This window comes from Arctopsyche grandis, chromosome 9 (assembly GCF_051622035.1).
Source record: "Arctopsyche grandis isolate Sample6627 chromosome 9, ASM5162203v2, whole genome shotgun sequence".
NCBI classification, from domain to species: Eukaryota; Metazoa; Arthropoda; class Insecta; order Trichoptera; family Hydropsychidae; genus Arctopsyche; species Arctopsyche grandis.
In genome coordinates, this window is record NC_135363.1 from 7,566,448 (window position 1) to 7,589,841 (window position 23,394).

General features: G+C 33.7%; 3 protein-coding genes across 5 annotated transcripts; 1 reads left to right on the forward strand and 2 right to left on the reverse strand.

Moving 5' to 3' along the window:
• Positions 1 to 948: 948 nt before the first annotated feature.
• LOC143916648 (protein C1orf43 homolog) lies at positions 949 to 8,128 on the reverse strand. 3 transcript variants are annotated; one of them, XR_013260999.1, is made up of 6 exons: positions 7,749 to 8,097; positions 7,511 to 7,667; positions 5,042 to 5,261; positions 4,801 to 4,969; positions 4,099 to 4,715; positions 949 to 2,492 (listed from the first exon to the last, which is right to left on the reverse strand). XR_013260999.1 is itself a non-coding variant. In XM_077437843.1 (5 exons), exons 1-5 carry the CDS (start codon positions 7,905 to 7,907, stop codon positions 4,602 to 4,604), a joined length of 819 nt encoding a protein of 272 aa, XP_077293969.1. In that variant the 5' UTR covers positions 7,908 to 8,128; the 3' UTR covers positions 3,655 to 4,601. The 3 variants fall into 3 exon arrangements, 1 of the variants encoding a protein (XP_077293969.1); XR_013261000.1 differs by lacking the exon at positions 949 to 2,492 and adding an exon at positions 3,655 to 3,849 and having other exon boundaries at positions 4,136 to 4,715; XM_077437843.1 differs by lacking the exon at positions 949 to 2,492 and having other exon boundaries at positions 3,655 to 4,715; positions 7,749 to 8,128.
• A 728-nt stretch (positions 8,129 to 8,856) lies between these two features.
• Mettl4 (Methyltransferase like 4) lies at positions 8,857 to 11,257 on the forward strand. Its single transcript, XM_077437845.1, has 8 exons — positions 8,857 to 9,114; positions 9,190 to 9,334; positions 9,403 to 9,647; positions 9,726 to 9,854; positions 9,925 to 10,099; positions 10,173 to 10,347; positions 10,421 to 10,578; positions 11,072 to 11,257. Exons 1-8 carry the CDS (start codon positions 9,098 to 9,100, stop codon positions 11,186 to 11,188), a joined length of 1,161 nt encoding a protein of 386 aa, XP_077293971.1. The 5' UTR covers positions 8,857 to 9,097; the 3' UTR covers positions 11,189 to 11,257.
• Positions 11,219 to 21,669, reverse strand: LOC143916650 (UDP-glucose 4-epimerase-like). Its single transcript, XM_077437846.1, has 8 exons — positions 21,496 to 21,669; positions 14,427 to 14,679; positions 14,232 to 14,345; positions 12,404 to 12,580; positions 12,152 to 12,332; positions 11,986 to 12,074; positions 11,723 to 11,915; positions 11,219 to 11,644 (listed from the first exon to the last, which is right to left on the reverse strand). Exons 2-8 carry the CDS (start codon positions 14,661 to 14,663, stop codon positions 11,556 to 11,558), a joined length of 1,080 nt encoding a protein of 359 aa, XP_077293972.1. The 5' UTR covers positions 14,664 to 14,679; positions 21,496 to 21,669; the 3' UTR covers positions 11,219 to 11,555.
• Positions 21,670 to 23,394: the final 1,725 nt, after the last annotated feature.

Sequence of the window (23,394 nt, forward strand, 5' to 3'; positions counted from 1 at the left end):
GTGTTTATTGCTGACAAAATGTGTTTTGTAGTTTTAACTTCATTAAAAAACCTTATCGTGAAACGGAAGACGGGATCAAAAAGACTTGTTACATAATTGACAAAATTTCATATAGAATCTTTATTTACTTATATAATAAGCTTATTCATTCTTATCACAAAGTATTTTATGGCAATGTGAAGTTAACGACAATTTGCCAAATGACTTTTATCAAATAATTTAGGAATATATGTACAATACGAAAAAAATACAGACAAAATTTTGATAAACATTTTCAAAAAAAATATAGGCCACAAATATTGCATGTAATACGTTTACAATTAAACCTCGACATTTGCAAGAAAGATGGTACAATTTACAAACAAATATATATCGGATACCACAATTATAACTGGCCGATTAATATTATAGCTATAAAATTTCGCACACAGCAAGTGATATGGAATTATCAAAGCATCACCGAATATATTAATATACAAAATATATCTCGACAATAACAATTGAACATATTGTATACCTGGGCAGTATAATAGTATAGAATGAAATAAATTTATTTATAATATTATATATGCACGTACTATAATATAAACTTTCTTTGGATAATTTTTCTAGCAGTTAAATGTTTATAATTTAGTCACGCCTTCAACGAAACAATAAAATAATGTCTTTGTATTTGGAATAATTGCAATTAATTGACGCAATAATTTAACATGCATTATAAAAGCAAACGTTTCAACTAAAAACCTTCCAAATTAATAAAAAGGCTGAAAATCGTACATTCAAGAATTCAATTGAAACAAAATACATATAAATATTAAATTTTCGAAATAAATTCCTAATCTTATGCTTAGTAAAAGTTACATACACATTTTAAGTATGTAAAGGAGAGTAGTACCATAAAACAGATTAATCATAACGTATTTATGAATAATTAATAATGCACTTATTGCCATTTCATTTATTTGTTTTACATCGACTGGAAACTTCCAAATAACATATTACACTTGTTTAATCCATTAACATACATTTGTAGAGAGCCATGTGCTGACTTTTTGATTGAAAATGTTCTCTAGATTAAACAAATTCAACAACTTATTCTTATATCCAATTTAAATCATCTTTAAAAAGATTCTAACGTTGACTTATTCTCGAACACTATTTAAGTACAAAAATAATCTGATTTGCAATTTTCAACCGATGCATTTTCACTCTGCTGAATTTTTATAAACTTATTCTTATATGTTATACAATAGATGTGTATTCAATAGTTATGATGCATTATGATTTTGTGTCCAACAATAAAATTGATACATTTAAATTTGTATATACGTATATAATTTGATACTAATAATTGTCATATTTTTATCATGATTTACATTTACAAGTAACAGGGATGAAATGAAATGAAAATATCGCATAAATACAAGTGCATTTGATAAATTTGCAAAGATCCAAATTTTGAAAATCACATTTTAATACGAAATAAATAACGTTTCCATTTCAAACGCACAATTATCAATCATTATTAGGTGATTTCAACATGCCAATTTAATTTTATGCTCAACGTCTGATATTACACCTCACAAAATAGCCGCTACACTTTTAAACATAGTTACAATTATCGATTTAAACCTATCAACAACGAAAACAAATTATAACTTCATTAAAAACATTGGGTTTGGACCCAAATCACCTGGTCAACTATCCTATAATCATAATATGGAATGAAATCGTTAATTATATACGTCAAATATGTATGTATGTATGTATGTTACACATTAAAATTAACAGTGTTAAATAAATCACATTAATTTTGATAAAGCCGCTTAAAAGTCAAAGATAAATCGGTAAAAAATCTACGAATACTTTTCAAATAAGAAATCTGTGCACGTAAGTAAGTGGAAATGAAATAATCAATTTCATTATCACATTTTCTACGATCACTACGAAAATAGCTCACATTTTTTTTATCTATCTACCATATTTTGAAATTTCGATTCAATATGAATCAAATGCACGTGACATTAAAATAAAATAACAAGTACATATATAAATTCTTATACACAAGTATGGATACTTTCGACGTTGTCCAAACTCCAAAGTGTAATCCACAACACAGTTTTTCTAAAGCTAGCAACGTATCGTCGTAACGTGAACGAGCATGAAACATTCACGTCGACAAGTTATTGATAATACTAATTTAATATCGTTGGCACACAACGCAAATCAATTAACTGCATAAAAAATCATTTTTAATAAAATACGATTGAATAATTTGACTATCAAATATAATTTGTTGTTTGAAAAATAAAATATCAACCATTTATTTTAATCATATAGCATTATTTTATGCATTTTATACATACTTAAAAGAGGAACTTGTTCAAGTAGAAGTTTTGGATGTGGCTATTTGCAGGTACTATATCTGCAAAATTATTGGCTATTTGCAGGTACTATATATGCTAATTATTGGCTATTTGCAGGTACTATATCTGCGACAGGCGCAAAGCCTTCTGCGCATGCGCGTGAACTGTCACTGTCAGCGTGTTTACTGCTAAAATTTTGTTTTAAACCTCTTAATATTTAGTTCGAACTCATAAAGTGACGTAGAGTAAAAAATATGATCCAAATTAGTTAATATTATTAATTTTTAGAAAATTATTATCATATATAACGTATAATACCTACATACAAGTACAAACCGTGAACTAACTAAATGATATAAATCTATTATAATAACGTGCGAAATTTATTTGCCTCATTTATAATGAACGATTGATTAAACATGTCTAGCATACATTAAATGTAAGAAATCATAATCGGATTATATAAGTTCACGCGCATGCGCAGAAAGCTTTGCGCCTGTCGCAGATATAGTACCTGCAAATAGCCACAACCAAAAATTTTTAGCCTGTGAGTTGCAAAGGGGCGGTAGAAAGCCGCGTTTGGATAGCTACCCGTCATCGCTTCGATCTGACAAAAAACTCCGATGTAATCTTTAATGAGTTCGTTAGTGATTAAACTCATCAAGCTTTATGTCGTCGGCATTAGCTTTCTTCGATGTTAGCTAGCCCCCATATGGCCGTAATATATCGAAGTGATCTAAACCAGAGCATCGTAACCAGAGCATCAAACGGCACTTCGGCCTAATGCGTGCGAGTGAGATCGCGTGTGAGGGAGAAAACCGATGTTAGTTAGTGTTTTGTCCCTACGCATATACGGAATAACTAGCGACTGCCAATGAAGTACATATGTATGTACGTAGCTAAACTCTACAATGAGTCGTAAATAATGTGTGCCGCAAATATTCAAAGGTTACGATGCTCTGATCTAAACAGTGGAAGTGGTTCAAAATCAGATCATAAATTTACTATGGGCAGCAATTTCATTGAAGCTAATAAAAAGCTTGCAATTTTTGTATAATTGTCAATTTTATATTCAAGATTTTGATGAAATGACTAGAAACCACCGTTTTCGGGTGCGAAAATGCGATGTAGCTATGTCTTGACTTGGCAAAACTTAAATAAGAGTGGAAAATAAATTTTTACATCTTCAGTGTTTATTGACCGAATTGTTCTCGGTCTTCCATATATTAAATAATCTAAAATTGTTATATTTTTTTAATATACATATGTATATATTTATATATTTTTTAATAAATTAATATCATGAAAAATAGCAGCAATAACTGAATTATACAAAATGTTTCAGCTAACCACTTAATCGCCACGCGTTTGTAGAAACCGATTCGATTATTTTATTGGTTGCGACTATTTGCAGGTACTGTATGTGCAAATTATTGGCTATTTTCAGGTACTATATGTGCGAATTATTGGCTATTTGCAGGTACTATATCTGCGCATGCGCGTGAACTGTCACTGTCAGCGTGTTGACTGATAAAATTTTGTTTTAAACCTCTTAAAATTTAGTTCGAACTCGTCAAGTGACGTAGTATGAACGATTGATTAAACATATAAGATTAAAATAATGAACGATTCATTAAACAAGTCTAGCATACATTAAATGTAAGAAATTATAATCGGATTATAAGTTCACGCGCATGCGCAGAAGGCTTTGAGCCTGTCGCAGATATAGTACCTGCAAATAGCCAATAATTCGCAGATAAAGTATCTGCAAATAGCCACAACCTATTTAATTACATGTGTTTAATGCCAACCCTTGAATATGTATCACAAACTAACAAAAAATATTGACATTTTTAAATTTCATTAGTATCACAGGATATTTTTAGCTGTCACTGTGAAGAAACCAAAATTAATTTCGATAGTCATAGCCTTAAATACGAAGGGGCGCGCACCGGTACGCTTATGGCGATGAAGTGGTTAATGGATTTATGTTATATGCCGACGATATAAGGGGACACACTTTGGACAGTGGTATAGATATCCTTTGTGGCCAGCGTTGTGATAAAACAACGAAACAAATTTAACAATGGACTAGTCTTATTAGATTTAAAAATATTATTTACAAAGAATAAAATGCTAGTTTAAAGCTTTTCCATGATAACAATATAACAAGTACATACACCTGATTGAATTGAATGAATGGATGATTTAGAATGATCATTATTAGATTATATATTATACTGTTGTTTCGTTGTCTACTTTCTGCGTATGTACCAAGACAGAAGTGGGCGACTTTGATTCAACACAAAGTATTTCATCGTCAAAATTATTCTCTAACGTATTTACATCCTAAAACAAAACAAAGCTGTGATTGTCACACACACACAAACAGTTCAAAATAAAGCGAAACAATCAAATTTCAGATAATAATTACCTGCATGCTAGTGTATTGAGTGTGTATATTCGATATAGTTAATTTATTAGCGGTGGCGACGGGGATATTCAAACTCCCCGGATCTAAGAGAGGCCTCACTGTGGCTTGTTTACGGGTCGGAGTTCTGTTCGGCGACGACTTGTGAGCGAACGGTTTCAGAAGTCTCGCTCTGTTCGTACAGAAATTTCGAATTAGCACACACACACACAGAATTAGCACAGCAGCGTGGACGGTAACTTACGCGTCTATCAACTTTAACAACATCCTGTTGTACACTTGGTACTCTTCGTCGCCGAACTCTGCCGGATCGTGTCTGGCGTGCTCGTACATATCACACAATTGATGTACTGATTTCTGACCGCGTCCTCCGAGCGGAATCGCCAAGGAGTTTAATAAAAATGCGCGAAGACTGTCGCAAGGTTGACGGGTAATACCTCCTCCTGAACGGGATATTTCTCTTTCTGAAAACGAAATGTTTACATTATGAGATGATTTGTCAGAAGCATAGCTCGGTCGTTAAGCTTCTGCTTAGCGTCGTGAGGTGCCGGGTTTGATCCCAGGGCCGGGCCTCGAGTGAAAATGAATTTTTCAATGTATGCTGTTGGTCAGACCTGGATTTGTGACTCCAGGTTGATCGTTTCCTATCAGAGTTTGACAATTTTCTCTGATTTCATTGTTGAAACGGTTCCCGGTAAACATTGGCTAAAATCCTTCCTATATACAATATGACACCTATAATTTGTGATTGAGATAAATAAGTTTGTGTACAATTTGATAGATGTCTCATCGATTTGCGAGTTTTTCAGTGTCTCGTAATTCAATGACTTATATAATGAATAAAAAATGCTGCAACATTTGTAATTGGCCAGGAAGGTGCATTGGGGTTGCCTGTAATGCCTTCCTGGTATGTAATTAATAGAAATAAATAAATAAATTTGTCATTTAGCACACGAATCAAAATAATTATATTTGTCTCTCTCCAATTAACCGAAACCCATATAATTTCTATTGTGCGTTTAGAGTTCGCCTACTGCCAAGTTTATTTTTATTTTTTACATAGATATATACCAGGAAGGCCTGACAGTTAGACCCCAATGCGCCTTCCTAGACAATTAATTACAAACATTGCAGCGTTTTCATTACATAAATCACTGTATTTCGAGAGACTGGAGAGCACGAAACTAACAATTAATTAATTAATCCTATAGAAACATCTATGGATTTAGACTTGTAAATAAATTTTTACATATTGTACATAAATCAAATTCAGATATTTGTGACAGCAAGTAGGATGATTTTTGCCAATTTGAGGAATCGTTTCAATGAAAATCAGATTAATTGACAAACCCTGGTAGAAAGCGATCGACTTGGAGTCACAAATATCCAAGTATAACCAGCAGTATTAAAGTTTAGCACCGAACCCGGAACCTCTCGGTGCTTAACATAAACGCCATACATTCCCCATAAAATACTAATAAGTATTGCATCATCGCGGTCCTGTACGAGTATGCAGAGCTAACCTTGCCAGAAATATATTCATTCACACAAGGGTAAAGACAATAATTCGACTCGCTCCATATTAACGATCGTCAGCCCGTAGGAACCCCAAAATCACGATCTTATCACTCAACCTTGGGCCACAGCTATATAAAGGATAGCCTCGAGCCGGTAGGAACTCCCGAAAGCATGATGACATCACTCAATCAGGATATAATCCAGCGCACCAGCCCTAGACGCCAGTGAGCTTCTGGAATTCAGCCAGCCCACTCCTCCCAAGTCGAGCAATTACCTCCTTCGCCGTACATACATACAATAATACTTGTATACTGAACATAAATCAAGATCCTCGTAAAAACTCCATAGAGTTTCCATAGCTAATACAGTCCAATCCATTATTACTAGAATACTATATATTAGAAATCCAATAGAAAGCAGGTATAAAAATTGTAGCTAATTCAAACAAACCCTAAATAACTACCGTTGAGGATTTCGAGTTTTGTAAAGGTGAGTTTAGACTCTCTAATATATCTTGCAACAATATAAAATAAACAAGAGAAATCTATTAATGAATGTATTTGTCCAAAACTATTTCCATCTTCTTCCATTGTTGTTAAAATGTAATGCTCACAATCTAAATTCCAAGCCACAATCTAAAATACTCAGCAGCTAGGGATTCCATCGGGAAACTCTGCTATGGTTATAAAATGGAAATTCCAGTGTAAACCAGTCTTTATAAACATTGACACGGATTACACGATCCATGTTCAATGCTTTTTTTTTTCAATGCTACCTGGAAAGGTTTAGCGAGTAGTATTTTTGTTTATATTTTACATACTTAAAAAACAAAGACTATCCGGGTTTTTCAGGCCCATGAACTTGCTGGCAAAACGCTGATCGGCGTTGGTCAGCATCCAAAAGGTTAATGACATTTCATGCTAGATCTAACAAAACATTGTACAAATTCTTATGGAAAGCAAGTATCTTCAAATGTTTTTTTTATATTGTATTTATGCCATGTACTGTTCAGATTTTTGGGTCCCAAATATTTTTTCTCGCATTTGAGTCTCCATCTGGAGAAAGCTGGCTCTGGATTACATATAAATTACATATATTAGATGTCAACGATAGTAAAATGTCATGTTTAACAACATGTCTTCTAAGCACAAACGTTCAAGAATTGAACCATCGTATAAATTCACCATCCAAGTACCTAAAAGTTTGATATCGTCGACGGCTTTAAGGCGAAAATAGTGCGACGGAAGCTTCTGCTGTGGATCCAAAATGAACTTGGACTCGTTGAGCAACAGTGGCTCGTGAACTATCCTAGGAATGGCTTGTATCCTCCGGTCTATCTCCCTCTTCAGCGACTGCAATGCAGAAGAATAGTATTCAGTGAATGGAGGAACGGGATTGAATGGAGGAACGAGTGGAGATAGCGATTGGGAAACCTTGTTGGCCGAGTGTCCGATGGGCATGTGGGGTCCCCGCCTGGAGCGCAGAGCGAATCGCATGATCTGTCTCTTGGCGAAGATGAAGAGCAGCACGAAGGTGAGGACGCCGCCGCCGATGATGATGACGACAGTCACTCCTGACAGCTGCTCCGTCATGGCGACCCTCCCTCTCGCTCCCTCGCCCTCGCCCTCGCCTTCGCCCTCACTCACCCTCACAACACCATCTCTTCGACACAATCACTACTCAACATTCAACATTCAACATTCGACATTCAACATTCAACACTCGACACTCAACACTCTACACTCAACAGCTGATCTCCGTTTTATTTCAGGATCGGGCCGCAGGTTTCGCGAACGCTCTACCACGTGAGTGCGTTCGCAAACTCTTCGTATTCTCTTTTACATATTTATCTTTTCATTGGATGCGGTGCATCCGCTCTAAAATCGCCAGACAAATTGAACGACAGATTAACGGACGGCTGCTTTAAATGCAATTCTCATCTTCTCGAATGATAGATTGCACATCAGATGACGGGTAACCTTTCGATGTGCACAGATGCAATTATTAAAATGGTAATTATTAAAATTGAGTTGGATCTTTCAGGCGAGTTTAATAAGGCAAGATTCGATAAGTTCCGAATCTTGCCTTATTAAACTCGCCTGAAAGATCCAACTCAATTTTAATAATTGCATCTGTGCACATCGAAAGGTTACCCGTCATCTGATGTGCATTCTATCATTCTCATTAATCTGTCGTTCAATTTGTCTGGCTATTTTAGAGCGGATGCACCGCATCCTTACGTTTCGTGTTAGTGGTCATTTTTATTTTATTTTTATTTTTATTTTACATAAATACCAGGAAGGCCTTACAGGTAAACCCTAATGCGCCTTCCTGGCCAATTACAAATTTACAAATTACAATTCAGCATTTTTATATAAATCACTGAATTACGAGGTAAACGGACTACTAGTCATATGTAAACCAGTCACAGGACAACCAGTCGCGCTAGATCGGTCACACGTGATCACCCGTCACACTAAAACTGGTCACACCCTAAAATCGGTCACGAGAAAACTGATTGACCGATTTTAGGGTGTGACCAGTTTTAGTCTGACGGGTGATCACGTGTGACCGATCTTGAGTGACCGGTTATCCTGTGACTGGTTCACAGGATAACCGGTCCGTTTACCATATTTATGTCTGAAGATATGTGAAAGTTTATTATGGCCGTCAAAAAAGCTTTTTGTTTCATTTCAAATATGAACGAATGTCAGACTGACGTTTGTGGTCATTTGAATCTTTATATTTTCATTCGGCTTTAAGCAGAATACATAAATTAAAAATGAGCATCGTTGCTAGGTATTTGAAAAAAAATATGCTAAAAATAATCTTTGTATGACTTAATTAATTTCTTATAATGTTTGTGTATAAAAGTTGTGATTTAGGATGGATAATTTCGCACGAAAAGTATATAAGCAAAGTATATGAAGGCAAATATAATTTTAAGACAGATTTATTTAACATTGAACATCCATATAAAATATCTAAAGAAAATTGTCCAACAAATTTAGATCCTTTGGTAATTATTTTTCTAGTTACAAAGTTAACCAAATTTCCTTCAACTATTTCACAACACCTTTTTTTCAGGCTGTGATACTTAAAAGTAAATTCACTAATTTGATAGAAAATATTGGTACGAATTTAAAATTAAGTTCTGAAATAAAGAACGATAATGATAAAAATAATACTCGTGCAAAAGAGTTCGCAGTTGAATGCTTACAGCTCACAATTCCTTTAAAAGATACTAAAGGCATAAAAGGTGAAAACAACCAATTGAATACAGTTATCCATAATGTTAATGGTTGCGAGGTTTTGTTTCCTAAAAATTGCAGGTGTATATCATTTGCATAAATGAATGCTTGTATTTTAAAAATTTTATTTTATTCTTACATAATATATTTTTTATACAGTTTCAAATGCGGAGAAATCAAAGAAACTATGAAAGAAATAGTCAATGAAGATTTTGATTTGGTTGTTCTCGATCCACCGTGGTGGAATAAATATATTAGGCGAAAAAATGCCAAAAATCCAGATAGCAGGTAAAGCAGATCAGATTTTCCTGTAAATTTTCCTGTAAACTTCATCATTGATTCTTTTAAATATTTTTAGCTATAAAATGCTCTATAATGAAGAAATAACAAATCTCCCAGTTGATAAAATGTTAAGCAGTGGTTCAGTTGTTGCCGTTTGGTGTACTAATTGTAAAAGTCACGAAGTATCAATCATGAATTCGATGTTTCCTTTATGGGGTGTTACTTACATAGCCACTTGGTTTTGGATCAAAGTAAGAAACTATTCTTCTATTTACTTTCATTTAAAATATACGATTACTTAATGTTACTTTACAAAATACATAGATAACGAATAATGGAGATCCCGTGTGTCCATTCACAAAGACAAATGGTAAACAGCCGTATGAACGTGTCATAATAGGAATCAAAGATCCTGACCCTCAAAGGTCTCTGCCACCTGATTGTATGATCTTTGCTAGTGTTCCAAGCGCTCTCCACTCTCACAAACCTCCATTGAACGGTACGTCTTTACCTTATAATAATCTAAGTTAAATTAGTTTAAATAATAATCAAAACACTTGATTCAATTTTAGATCTATTGGCGCCGTATATTATAAATGAAAACCCCAAATGCTTGGAATTATTTGCTCGATATTTATTACCTGATACGCTTAGTCTCGGCCTAGATGCACTTAGGTGGCAGCATATTTTTCTTTATAGTGATTCACATATTCGAGATGATTTGCAAAAGGTTTATTTTCATACTATTCTTTTGAATTGGAATAATTTCTACATACTTTTAATACGGGTCTACCTCACGGGCCGGAATGTGAAATGCCGGAAAACGCAAATATCGGAAGGCAAAGATCGGAAATCGAAAGATCTTAAATCGAAAGATCAAAAAAAAGGGTGCATGGTAAACGGTACATACTCACTTAATTTGCACGAGCAGGATACAACAGGAACAAGAGGAACAGGCTTTTCCTCCCGTATTAATGTGCGCACGCAGAATACGGGAGGAAAAGCCTGTTCCTCTTGTTCCTGTTGTATCCTGCTAGCGCAAATTAAGTGAGTATGTACGTGAGTATGTATCGTTTACCATGCACCCTTTTTTTTGATCTTTCGACTTAAGAACTTTCGATTTTCGATCTTTGCCTTCCGATATTTGCGTTTTCCGGCATTTCACATTCCGGCCCGTCACGGAGACCGTTTTAATACGTATATATATTTATGATCAATTTCAGAATGACAATGCGCAAGGTCAGCAAGAATTATTACCATCATCAGGAGTAAATTTACAATCAATGGCAAACAATTTGGATTCAAACTCTAGAAAAAGAAAATTTTCATCGAGTATTTGATATAAAAAGTTAAATTAATAAACTTAATGTATGTATGTATGTATGTAATAAAAATTTTAATAAATCTGCATACATTTTTTATTTACAAATTATATGAATAGAAAAATAAAACGCATTATTGTATGTAAAAATATAATAATAAACAGTATAATAATTATTTTAAATTTTCCATATGCCTCACATTTTTCTTCTATAGTAAATATGGAAAATTATATATAGTTTAATAGTGTAAAATTTGTTCAATTTGCCTTAAGTAATTCATACTAAACTACCAAAGTATGCGTCATAAAATAAATATTATATAAAAAAATACATATGTTTCTCTTTTGAATTAATATTAAAATTTATACTAAAAAGTAATTTTTGATCATTTGCTATGCCCGTTGCAAGAACTGTGTTTGAGCTTTTTGGGATAACCGTCAGGATTCATGGTTTGCCATCTCCAAAAGTCAGCACCTGAACCGAATAGAATAATCAAACTATGTAACTTGTTTCAACAACCAACCAAGCAATTTGGATAAAACATATACTTACACATATCTTCCAACGTAAATTTGGCAGACCAATTCAACTCTTCTTTAGCAAGACCAGGATCTGCCCACATGGCACATATATCACCAATCCTCCGTCCTTCCATTTTTAATGGCACTTTTGCTCCCGTCACACGTTCAAATACTCCTACTAACTGACGAACCGACACTCCTTTTCCAGTACCCAAATTGAAAGCCTTTAAACACACCAATTGTTAGTTAGCATGTATTATATCAAGACTAGATGTATTATTTAATAATATTTACTTTAATACGAAGATGTTTAGAGTTCAGAAGATTTAATGCAGCCACATGTCCACTTGCTAAATCCATTACGTGAATGTAATCCCTAACGCCTGATAAAATCGTTCAATTTGTAAACAACGTAATTTGAAAAAAGTATTTTTAACGATATTAAAAATGAAATAATTACCGGTTCCATCTTCAGTAGCGTAATCATCACCGAAAACTGTAAGCACTGGTTTTTTCCCGAGAGCGACTTGCGCCATGAAAGGCATCAAATTTGTAAACTCCTTTGTAGGATCTTCTCCTATGAGTCCTGACTGATGTGCACCTACTGGATTGAAGTAACGTAATGCAATTATATTCCAAGCCTGTCGAAACATAAAGGTGAGGTCATGCAAAGAAATTAATTTAGTCGGTTATTTTAAAGCAATTAACTAACGTTGTCAGCGGCCGATAGATCTTTCAGCATTTCTTCGATGAAGTATTTAGTACGGCCGTAGACATTTGTAATTGTACCTGTGGGGTGAGTCTCGGTGATGGGCAAGGATTCCGGCTCACCATAAACGGTGCAAGAACTTGAAAATACCAATTGGAAGCAGTTGTGCCGTCTCATAATCTGTAAATGTAATTTAGCCAAAAATAATTTAAACGATTTAACATCATTTTCAGCCGTTCTCCATCCACTGCTGGATGAAGACCTTTTCAACACGCTTCCATTTATCTGTCTTTAGCAACACTCATCTATCTCACCCCCACCTTTTTTTACCCATCTCATTTGGCTTTCCTTGCATCATTCTACACTTTATTGAGTACCATTACCTTATCATTTTCTTCACTCTCTATCAGCTACTCTAATTATATTTCTGTTTACTTTTAATTATAAATTGTTTTACTTTCTATTTCTCCTCGTTATACCGAGCATACAACCTCCCATACAATGTCCAAGTTTGGCAACCACACGTCATCATCATATCATCATATATATATGTAATATCGCAATTCTGTCTGTCTGTCAGGGATAACGCTCGTCGTACTATTATCAGAGAAATGTTATATTAATAGAAGTGGCTTTAGGCGTCATATTGTTGTCAAGTGACGATTGTCCACAGACAATCCTAAATAATTTTAGCATCAGTCGTATTTGATGCTTGGTGCTCGACGTATGTCCGATAAAAACTTCTCTGTTTGTTTATATTACTCGCAAGATGGGCAAGCATCGGTAAAAATTGCACAATGCATTCAAAAACACACAATAAACAACATGGAATACATTTTTATATGTAAATTGATCCGATTGTATTTCGTGCGTTGTAGCAATTTGTTTATTTAACTTGTGTTTTTTCCTTTTGTACTTCTTAATCTTTTTAGCACACTCGTCGCTTTGGAGCAATCTGTTAGACGAGTGTGCTTGATTAATTGATTTTGTAAAATAAAAATAAAATAAAAAATAGAGACGTACCGCATAATATTGACAACAGTTATTTATTCGTAAGGGTCCTTCTATTATTATTACATTTCTCTGACTATAATAGTCGTTTCGATTCGACATACATATGTACGTCACAGCTAAATCACTGCCAAAACGTATACCAATATAGAGATAACAACAAATGAAAAAACTTCTATATATACTGTTTGCTACCAATGTTTCCTCTAGCCAAATTTGAAATAGCAGCATTTTTAAATTCGTCTTTTTATCTTTTCTTTCTTGTTTATGACTTTTCCTGAATATATTAAGGGGGACCGAAAAGTAATCAAAATGCTTCGACGAGCTCTTTCGCAGTCAGTTTGTGTCGAGACACGGTTCAGTAAACACTTAAGTTTTGTTATTATGTTGAAGTTATTGTTGTAAGTTTATTGTTTCTGTTTAAAAAAAATAAATCTACCTGTGGAAGGTTTTCGAGACCAGTAATAGAGGTAGGGCACTTGCGTCATTTTATACTGTTTATGTTATACCAAGTAATGAAGGCAAACGAAGCAGTGAAAAATATCACCGATACTTACGGGGATATTCTGAAACTAAACAAGTGTCATCGGTGGTATATACAATTTAAAAATGGGAATAGAGACATCAAGGAAAGGAGAACTCAAAAATTAGAAGATGATATCTCGTCAAACCATTGAAGGATTATCGTTGAAGATTGGCTTTTCATGGTCATCTTTGTCGCATAGAAAAATTGCACAGATAGGGAATTTGGGAATATTTTTTTGATTAATTTGCGCTCCCCCTAATATATAACTATTAAAACAAATAATAATAAACGTACTTCGAGTAAATTCAGCATTCCCAATAGATTGTTTTGATAGTACATTAGTGGCTGCTGCATTGATTCACCGACAGCCTTCAACGCTGCAAAATGTATCACACAATCAATGGTATGCTGAAAATTATAATTATAAATAAATATTATAATAAACAGTAAATATATTAGGCTTTCATTATAGTTTAGAGTATGTATTACCTTGTCGAAGATATCTTCTAAAGCCTCTTTGTGCAACAAATCGCACTGGTAGAAAGTCACCTTCTTTCCGGTGATTTGCTCCACTCGTTGTAGTGCTGGTGAACCTTCTGCATTGCCGACAGCATTGACGAAGTTATCCAAAGCGATGACTTCGTAGCCAGCTTCGAGAAGTTCGACTACGCAATGACTTCCAATGTAGCCTGCCCCGCCGGTGACCAATACAGTTTTGAACGGCATATTAAAATAATTTTATCTGTAAATTAAAAAAAACCCGTGGAAATCTATTTGAAAAACAAAAAATACATATATTTATATATTTAAAATATAAAAAACATCCAAATATTAGTGAATTAAATGCAAAAAATGATCAACATGTTAAGAGGGCTGGACACCAGCGCCTTGTCCATACAAACGTATTACACTTCTCCCTTCCTCAATTATGGCACTAGAGAAATTATTTTTTTAATATGCTATGGATATCCACCATTGGGATGCATCTATAGTTTTATTTTTTTGATTAGTTATTTTTTATAGGAGCTAGGAGCCGCCAAACATCTATAAAATCGCCTCCTTTTTACACCCACGAAAAGAGTCCAGCGTGCTTATTTAACGGTCGATTTTTAAAAAAATACGCGCATAGTTGCACAGAAAATATCTTTCTCATACCGATGATGAAATTTTTTTAAAAATTGGTCCAGTTTTGGAGGAGAAAATAGGAGAATACGAAACCTCGATTTTGTCGATTTAAAATACGTATTATCTGGTCGAAGCGAAACTGTCGCATTCACTCAATATATACATTCACTCAATATATGTATATATCGAAGAAAGGAACGGCAACAAAACTAAGGCTTCGGGTGTACAGCCCTCTTAACTGTTTAAAGCTTTTTCGCACAATAATGTCTTCTTGAAAAACCATTTATGAAAAGCTTATGCGATTAGATACCATGTTCCATTTTTTTATTATTGCTGCTGGGTTAAATTTTTGACAAACTTACTGTTATCGATTGTGAATTAAAATGTCATTGAAAATTAAATGAAAGGATGACGCTTGAGGCTTTTACGCACGATGTGCATAAGAATCACGTAATCCACTGCTATTGACCTTCGTATCATCAATGTTGAATAAGCTACCATATCGGAAGACTTTTTTTTATAAATTCGTGAATATGTACTTACCAATAAAAGGAATTAGTCTTATTCAAATATACTTTGAATAAAATTCACCAACTAAAATGTTAATTCTAAATAAATTATTGTAGTGTAAAAAAGACATCTTGTAGAATAGTTTTAATTGAATTATAAAATTTAGATAATCTAAAGAAAATCTGTCGCATTAAAGTTTCAAAAGAAGGAGATGAATAGTGCATAATTTTTAGCACATTGTGATCCATGATTAATTCAACATTTTCCTGACCAAATATATGTACATACATACATAATTCAAGTTACTAGTATTGACATAATAAAACATTCCGATGCACACACAAACATTCGTATGTGACCACATATAAAGTTATCTATGTATTTGAGGAATATAAGAAGGTCAATACATGTACATGTGTACATACACGTTCACACATACCGGTTATGAGAGTATTTTCTATACAAATTGAGCGCAAATGTAGGGAAATTTACACGACACAAAAGTTCTACTTTCGGATTACTTAAAATCACTATATGTATATACATATTATACACATTAAAAATCAAGAAGACAAAAATAATTTAAAAGGTCAAAATAAAAATAATGTTTTAAAAAAAAATACTACTTCCGGTTTACGAATTCTGACCAAAACCTTATCAGCTCTAAGTACATAAAGAATACAACTACAAATTTCAGATTGATACGTTCAGGGGTGTGGTAAGAATCGTGGTCGCAACTTTTCGACTTTTCTAAGACGTAAAGAGTAAAGAGTACACAGTCAAAATCTCGAGTTTTTTTTTTTAAAGAGTACACAGTCAAAATCTCGAGTTCAAATTTTCGCAAGATCACAAAACTTCATCTGTTGTTACTACGTACACAGATAAATTAAAATTGGATATACAGAGGTGTGACACAATGGATGGACCACTAAGGTTAAATTGTAAAACAGGCTACTGAATGCAAATATGAACAAAAATTTGTGAAATTTAAGATTAAATATGCTAGTTAAGGTTCAGGTAGTGACCCAAGCTGTAAAGAAAAAAAAGGGTTCGAAGGGGGATGCAAAATCGGTCAATTAGCAGTTTTTCGCCTTTGGCGGTTTCTAGACTCTTGATATACAATTTTTTTATATTAAAAACACGTGAAAAATTGTAATATAAACTAGTAATGAACAAAAAAAGGTTTATTAATGAAATAAAATTTTAATAAATAAAGTCTTATGTGAAATAAAATATGATTTTTTCCCCCGAAACGTCTTGACACCGCCAAAGGCGAAAAACTGGTAATTGACCGATTTTGCATCCCCCTTCGACCCCTTTTTTTATTTTCAACTTGGGTCACTACCTTGAACCCTACCTAGCATATTCAATCTTAAATTTCACAATTTTTTGTTCATATTCGCATTCAGTAGCCTGTTTTACTATTTAGCCTTAGTGGTCCATCCATTGTGTCACACCTCTGTATAATCACCATCAATATATCAAAATAATCTTTATATCAATATATATTCATATATGTGGAAGGGTTTGGTGCAAATGATTGAAAAGCGCCAGACATACTGAACCACAGATTAACCGGATGGCTGCTTTAAACGCAATTTTCGACTTCACGAATGAAAAATTGCACATCAGATGACGAGTAACCTTTCGATGTGCACAGATGCAATTATTAAAATGGTAATTATTAAAATTGACTTGGATCTTTCTGGCGAGTTTAATAAGGCAAAATTCGGAATTAAAGTATTAAAAGCACAGAACGTATACAGGGTAGGTATGTCGGGACTTCGGGTAGATTTCGCTTAGTGTAAGTGCGAGCAGTGCGCACGCATAAGGTACACGTGTCGTTAATCTGTGGTTCGGTCTATCTGGCGCTTTTCGACCGTTTGCACCGCATCGATGTGGACATACATACGTTCTCTAACGATTAATTTGCACTTGAAAATATATTTCCTCAATACCAAGTAATGAAAGACAATAGAACACTTATGCATGCCTCAGTATGAACACAAGCATCTGCCTGTATTGCGAACACATATGTACATAGTATCAAAAGGAGCAAAACAAGTTTTAAACTCACCGATAAATTTTCAAGAAGTGCACTAAATCTATATATTTTTAAATGAGATTCTCTCACTTATTAGAGAGTGTGTGTGTGCAGTTATAAGCGAGTCAAAGCGTTTGAGAACCCGTCAGACAGCTGGTCGTTTACCCCGTCCCTTCGACGCCGCAGAGGTCATCCTCGGCTTTTTTCATGCAAACGTCGAAGAATTGCAAACGCATCAGACCGATAAAACATCATTTCCAATGCCAAGTCCATAGAGTAGACTAGGAAGCGTACAAAACAATGAGTGTTCAAAGTTTATTACGCAATTCGACAAATTAGCATATCCGGCGCCGATTAACGGTATACGTGATGGTATACGCATTTCCATCTCTGCAAGTTCAACGAACATTCACACGATATATCAGCAGTTAATGGCAGACGACTTACGACTATGAGATTGAAATCAGGGATGGCATGAAAGTAGTGCAAAAATCTTACCCTGTGATAAATATTATGTGAGAAATATAGTGTTGACAATTTTAATCACAATAAAAATTGACCAGAAAAACAGACAGAAAACCAAAACGATTAGTTCTGAACAGGACCAGACGACAAGAACTGAACCTTTTTCAAGTTCATTCATGAAAATATAGTCTTTTTATCCCCAATTCCACATATAGGACATTGTTCTTTCAATGACCAAACAATACTCGACATCCTTAAAGAAATACATCTGGCAGTCGCAAAGATAATAGAACATAAAAGACCAAGCTCTATGCGGACCGAAGCTATACCTGCTATCCCGTCATTTCCTCGAATTATAGTTCGGGTGTATGGAAAGGCGGTAGAGCTGCTTTTGCCCAAAAAAAAGGTGGTTTCACTATTGTCAACCTTTGTTTTTTGCTCTATTGCTTTGTAGGACAATAGTAATTGACAATAGATAACCATTTTTTTTGGGCAAAAGCAACTCGACCGCCTTCACTTACGTTACAAGTAGTCTTCGGTGGTGGAGTTTCCATTTCCCAAGAAAAAGGGTTTCATTTTTTTTCTCTCATTTCCTTTGGCCGCCTTAATATTTCGGCCGCCAGTGTGCGTTGCACAATTTTTTTTACATATGGTTGTTGTTTTTGTACATTTGTACACAAGCATTGCTTGGGCAAGTCAAATTTGGAAAAAGAAAAAATGGAACTTTGTTATAAAAATTAATACTACGAGATAGCGGACTAAAAACCATTCATCTTTTATCTAGTTATTTTTTATTAAACAACATCTATGAATTGGTATTGGTTATTATTAAGGTCTATTTTCTATGTTAGAGACCGTGAAATACGACCAGCAATGTGCTATGGAATGTGTCATCATAAAATCTCATCTACTTTCGATTATAAATAATGGTTTTGAAACCATTTTTTTCCAATACTATATTGATAATAAGTTATTAAAATAAATTTATTAATGCAGTTTTACGGAATCATAGAATAAAAATCTAACCTAAAATTAAGGGGTAACATCATTGTCATCAAATATGATTTGGGGTACTTAGTATCTAAAAAAGCTCCAAGACCCTTGCTCTCGTACTACCTAACATTATTACTGTATCTAAAAATGACAATTTCATGACAGTGATCGAACATTTCTTTCCAATTGCAAAAATTTATTTTTCACATTGAATGGTTATACCGTTATTCGGTACCAATTATATTACGTTTGCTATATTTTTTTAAAAGTAAACTAGTGCAATACTATTATGCAAAAGGACAAATTCACTATTTGCATGATAAGGAAAATGGGTATGGGGGTAGTGCATCGTTTAGATAAGAATCCACGTACTCAATATTAATGTTCTAATAAAATTTATGTACATACGTACATATAAGAATGAAATGCAATACTTATTGTATTTGTAACGATTTCAATTTTAATTTGATAAGTGGAACTAATAAGAGGCTTGTAAAAAAGAAGAAAATCTTCAAAACTGCATTTTCTGCAATGTTATGACTAGTCACCGGACCCAGAAGGTGCCGCGTATTGTTCAATGGTTGTAAATGCATTGTTAAAGGTTTGCCGAATCTTTTTTACAAAGGATTTACAACAATGGAACAATGGATAGCACTGTGACTATCCTACCTCTAGTTATGACTAGTCACCGGACCCAGAAGGTGCCGCGTATTGTTCAAAGGTTGTAAATGCATTGTTAAAGGTTTGCCGAACCTTTTTTACAAAGGATTTACAACAATCGAACAATGGATAACACTGTGACTATCCGGTGTCTAGTTATGACAAATTTCAAAGTAATGTAATGCTTATTATCAAAGCACACGAATGATTATTATCGATTCGCACATTATATTTATGTACATCTTGTAACTTATTCTGGATGTATGAAGCATATGTTCTGTTGCGCTCATTACGTGTTTGACATTTAAAAATTACGACAATGACTTACGATTTGCTTCAGACCATCTGCATTTCATCAACAGTCATTGCATTGCATACGCGCTCATTTTTTCTCGAGATTCCGAAGTCTTCTATGAATATTTTCAAGTGCGAACAATAGTATTTACTTTTTCACAAAATTCGTGAAAACATTTCCTGGTACAATAGGTGAAATTTAAGCAAAATGCAAATTTTCAATATAAGTATTCAATATGTACTTGAATAAGTTTTTCCTCAAAAACAAAAACAACCATTACAATGCATTTAAACAGGTCGGTGTCCTTTGATCTTGAAATTCGACACGTGAAGATCAGTGGCTTATTTGGAAAAAATTGGTCCCGCATGCAAAATTTTACCAAAGGGCCCCCCAATTTTTTTTAAATGAAATAAATAAACTTACAAATTTTAAATGTCTTTTTTAGCCTATATGTAAATTTGAAAATTCTGCAATCACATATTTTAAAGACATTTTATGAACTTCTTCATGGTAATATTGCAAGTTCACAGAAGAAATGAAATTTTCTTTATAAATATTTCTACCTGTTTTCAATTAGGGTGAATTGATTTTTATTAATTTTTTATATATGTATTTATATAAAAAATTAATTATATTTGAAAATAATAATTAATAATTAATAATTAATAATTAATAATTAATAATTAATAATTTTTTATATATTTGAAAATCCTCCCGACCCTAAGGGCTCGCATGTACCGCATACCCCCGCGTCATAGTAGTTACGCCACTGGTGCAGATGCGTTTAATAATTAAAGCCCGGACCCTGAGGGGGCTGTATATTGTTCAAATGTTGTAAATGCACTGTAAAAGGTTTGCCGAACCTTTTTTACAAAGGATTTACAACAATTGAACAATAAACGGCACGCTTCCGGTCCTACCTCTATTAATAATATGTGGAAAATTTTCCTTCTTGATACGAACTTTCGAAGAATCGATCGTGAAAATGGCTAATTTTTCAATTCTAATCAATCAACTTTTTATATAATGAATAGTCACGATATTTAACATTAAATATTTTAGAACGAGGACACGACATCAGATGATTTTTTCGTAATGAAGACAAACAGAAAGAGAGTTGAGCAATCGAATGTCCTCTTTGTACTCACGTTTTATTTACACGTTTTTTTTTCTCAAGCCGACTCTTCCTCTCAAATAACAATTAAAATCATAATGTGATGTTAACTTATTCTACTTAGAAGATCACGAATCTAATTTACATTCGAATACACTTCGAATAAATTAGCTCTTGGAAAGGAACATCGGACACGTTGTAAGACAATTCACACGATCAAAAATATAATACACATGTCGCAAAATCGAAGGTCAAATGTGAAAAAAAATTGGTGGAAGCACCTGATCCGGTTTAGGCATTGGATTTGATGCAAAGGTGTATAGGATGCAAAGAAATGCTTTTTTGAACTTACTGGTGTTAGAGATATGCCAGAAGTTGTTGGAGTGGACACGTCTACCACCTCTGGTCCACCAGTCGATACTGACAGGTCTTCTTGAGGTCCAACTGAGGCCACGGTCGTGGTAAACACGTCATCTAGTGGCTTAACGTCATCCTCAACCGGTGACCATCTCTGGTCAAATTCACTGACTAATTAATTATTGCACTGGCGCACATACTTTGTTTTGTAGTGTAGGAATATAGCAAGCAATTCGCTTAACCACAACAATAATATGAATTGCGATGTAATTTGTGTCAAAATATACATATGTACATAAATATGGTTAGTGATAAAACCAATGCATATTTTCTCCGTCGTCCTTTTTGTATGATTTTGAATTCACAGGATTGGTCGTAGTCGTGATTAAGATTTTCGTACGAAGTTTTTAACGTATGTATTTGTGTATTTGTCGTAGCAAATAAGCAAATAAACATTTTAATTCGTATTCTAAGAGAGAAGTATGGAACGTTGTAAGCTCAGTATAACGAGTAGTGACAAGAAGCGAAACACGTGGGTGAAAGGTAGAGTGGCCGATATACATGTGTATTGTACATATATAATAGTATAGACAGCGATTGAAGAGATTTAAATGACAATAGGTGGGTCATATAGCTAGAAAAATGGGCAAGAGAAGTGCTCGAATGTTACCCAAGAGAGGATATAAGTGAAATGGGTAGACTCAAGCGTGATATCTAAAACTCAAACGAAGCTATTTCACCGTGGGAAACATTTTTACTGTCTGTATTTTAATTTTTTTTTTTATTCAGAAAGGCCTAACAGGTAGCCCCAATGCGCCATCCTGGCCAGAAATAATGTACATTTGATTCAAAAATTTTTATACAAAGTAAATACATATCAATTAACATCTACAGAGAAATTTATGACCAAATTTGTAAATTTGCAGCATTTTTTAAACAATTCAACGAAATTCAGTAAATAAATACATATCAATAAGATTCACAGATACATTAATGGTCAGATTTGTAAATTGCAGCATTTTATACAATTCAGCGAAATTCGGAAATGCTGAAAACTCAAGATTTGCGAGAAAATGGATAAGTTTGCCGATTTTTTGGAACCGTTTCAATGAAAATCAGATAAATTGGCAAACTCTGATAGGAAATGATCGACCTGGAGTCATAAATCCAAGGTCTAGCCAGTAGAAACCAGTGGGATTTGGACCCATGACCACTTTGTTCAAAGCATTATATGCAAACCACTAGTCTATTCTGCTGGTTATTATTCTTTTTGTATGATTTTGTTTCGAAACTTTCAATGAGTTTCAACTACTAAGATATAATGAGCTTAAAACTCTACTTAAATATACTTTTTGTGGATAGAAAGTCTAGATGTAGTCTTTTCTTAAAGTTTTGAAACTAATTTTATGTGTATTATATTATACTTGTTAGAAAACTATTAGAATCAAGTTATAAATTAAATCTTAAGTAGATAATTGAATATTCCTACAAGCTACAACTACACCGCTGTATGTTAAAAAGTTTACACCTGGATGTTATTACAATGTTTACATGATTGACGTGTGAAAATAATAAATACCTATTCGTAATGTTTGTGTTGAAAATGATTTCGTAGTTTTGTAAAACATTTTAAATTATGATTTCAAATCTATGGAGAGAACCGTTGCAATTGTACCTAATAAAACTGGTTTTGGTGCTAACTAAGTTAATTCCGACGAATCAATATTATTTGAAAAAAATTCCACAATGTCCAATAAACATCAAAATGTTTGAAAACTTGTCATCTAAAACTTTATTGAAGAATTTTTTTGTGTTTCGATCAAAATTCGCCATGTTGTGCGTATATGTATACATATATTCACAATTATACTATGTATGCATATGCACTTGTATG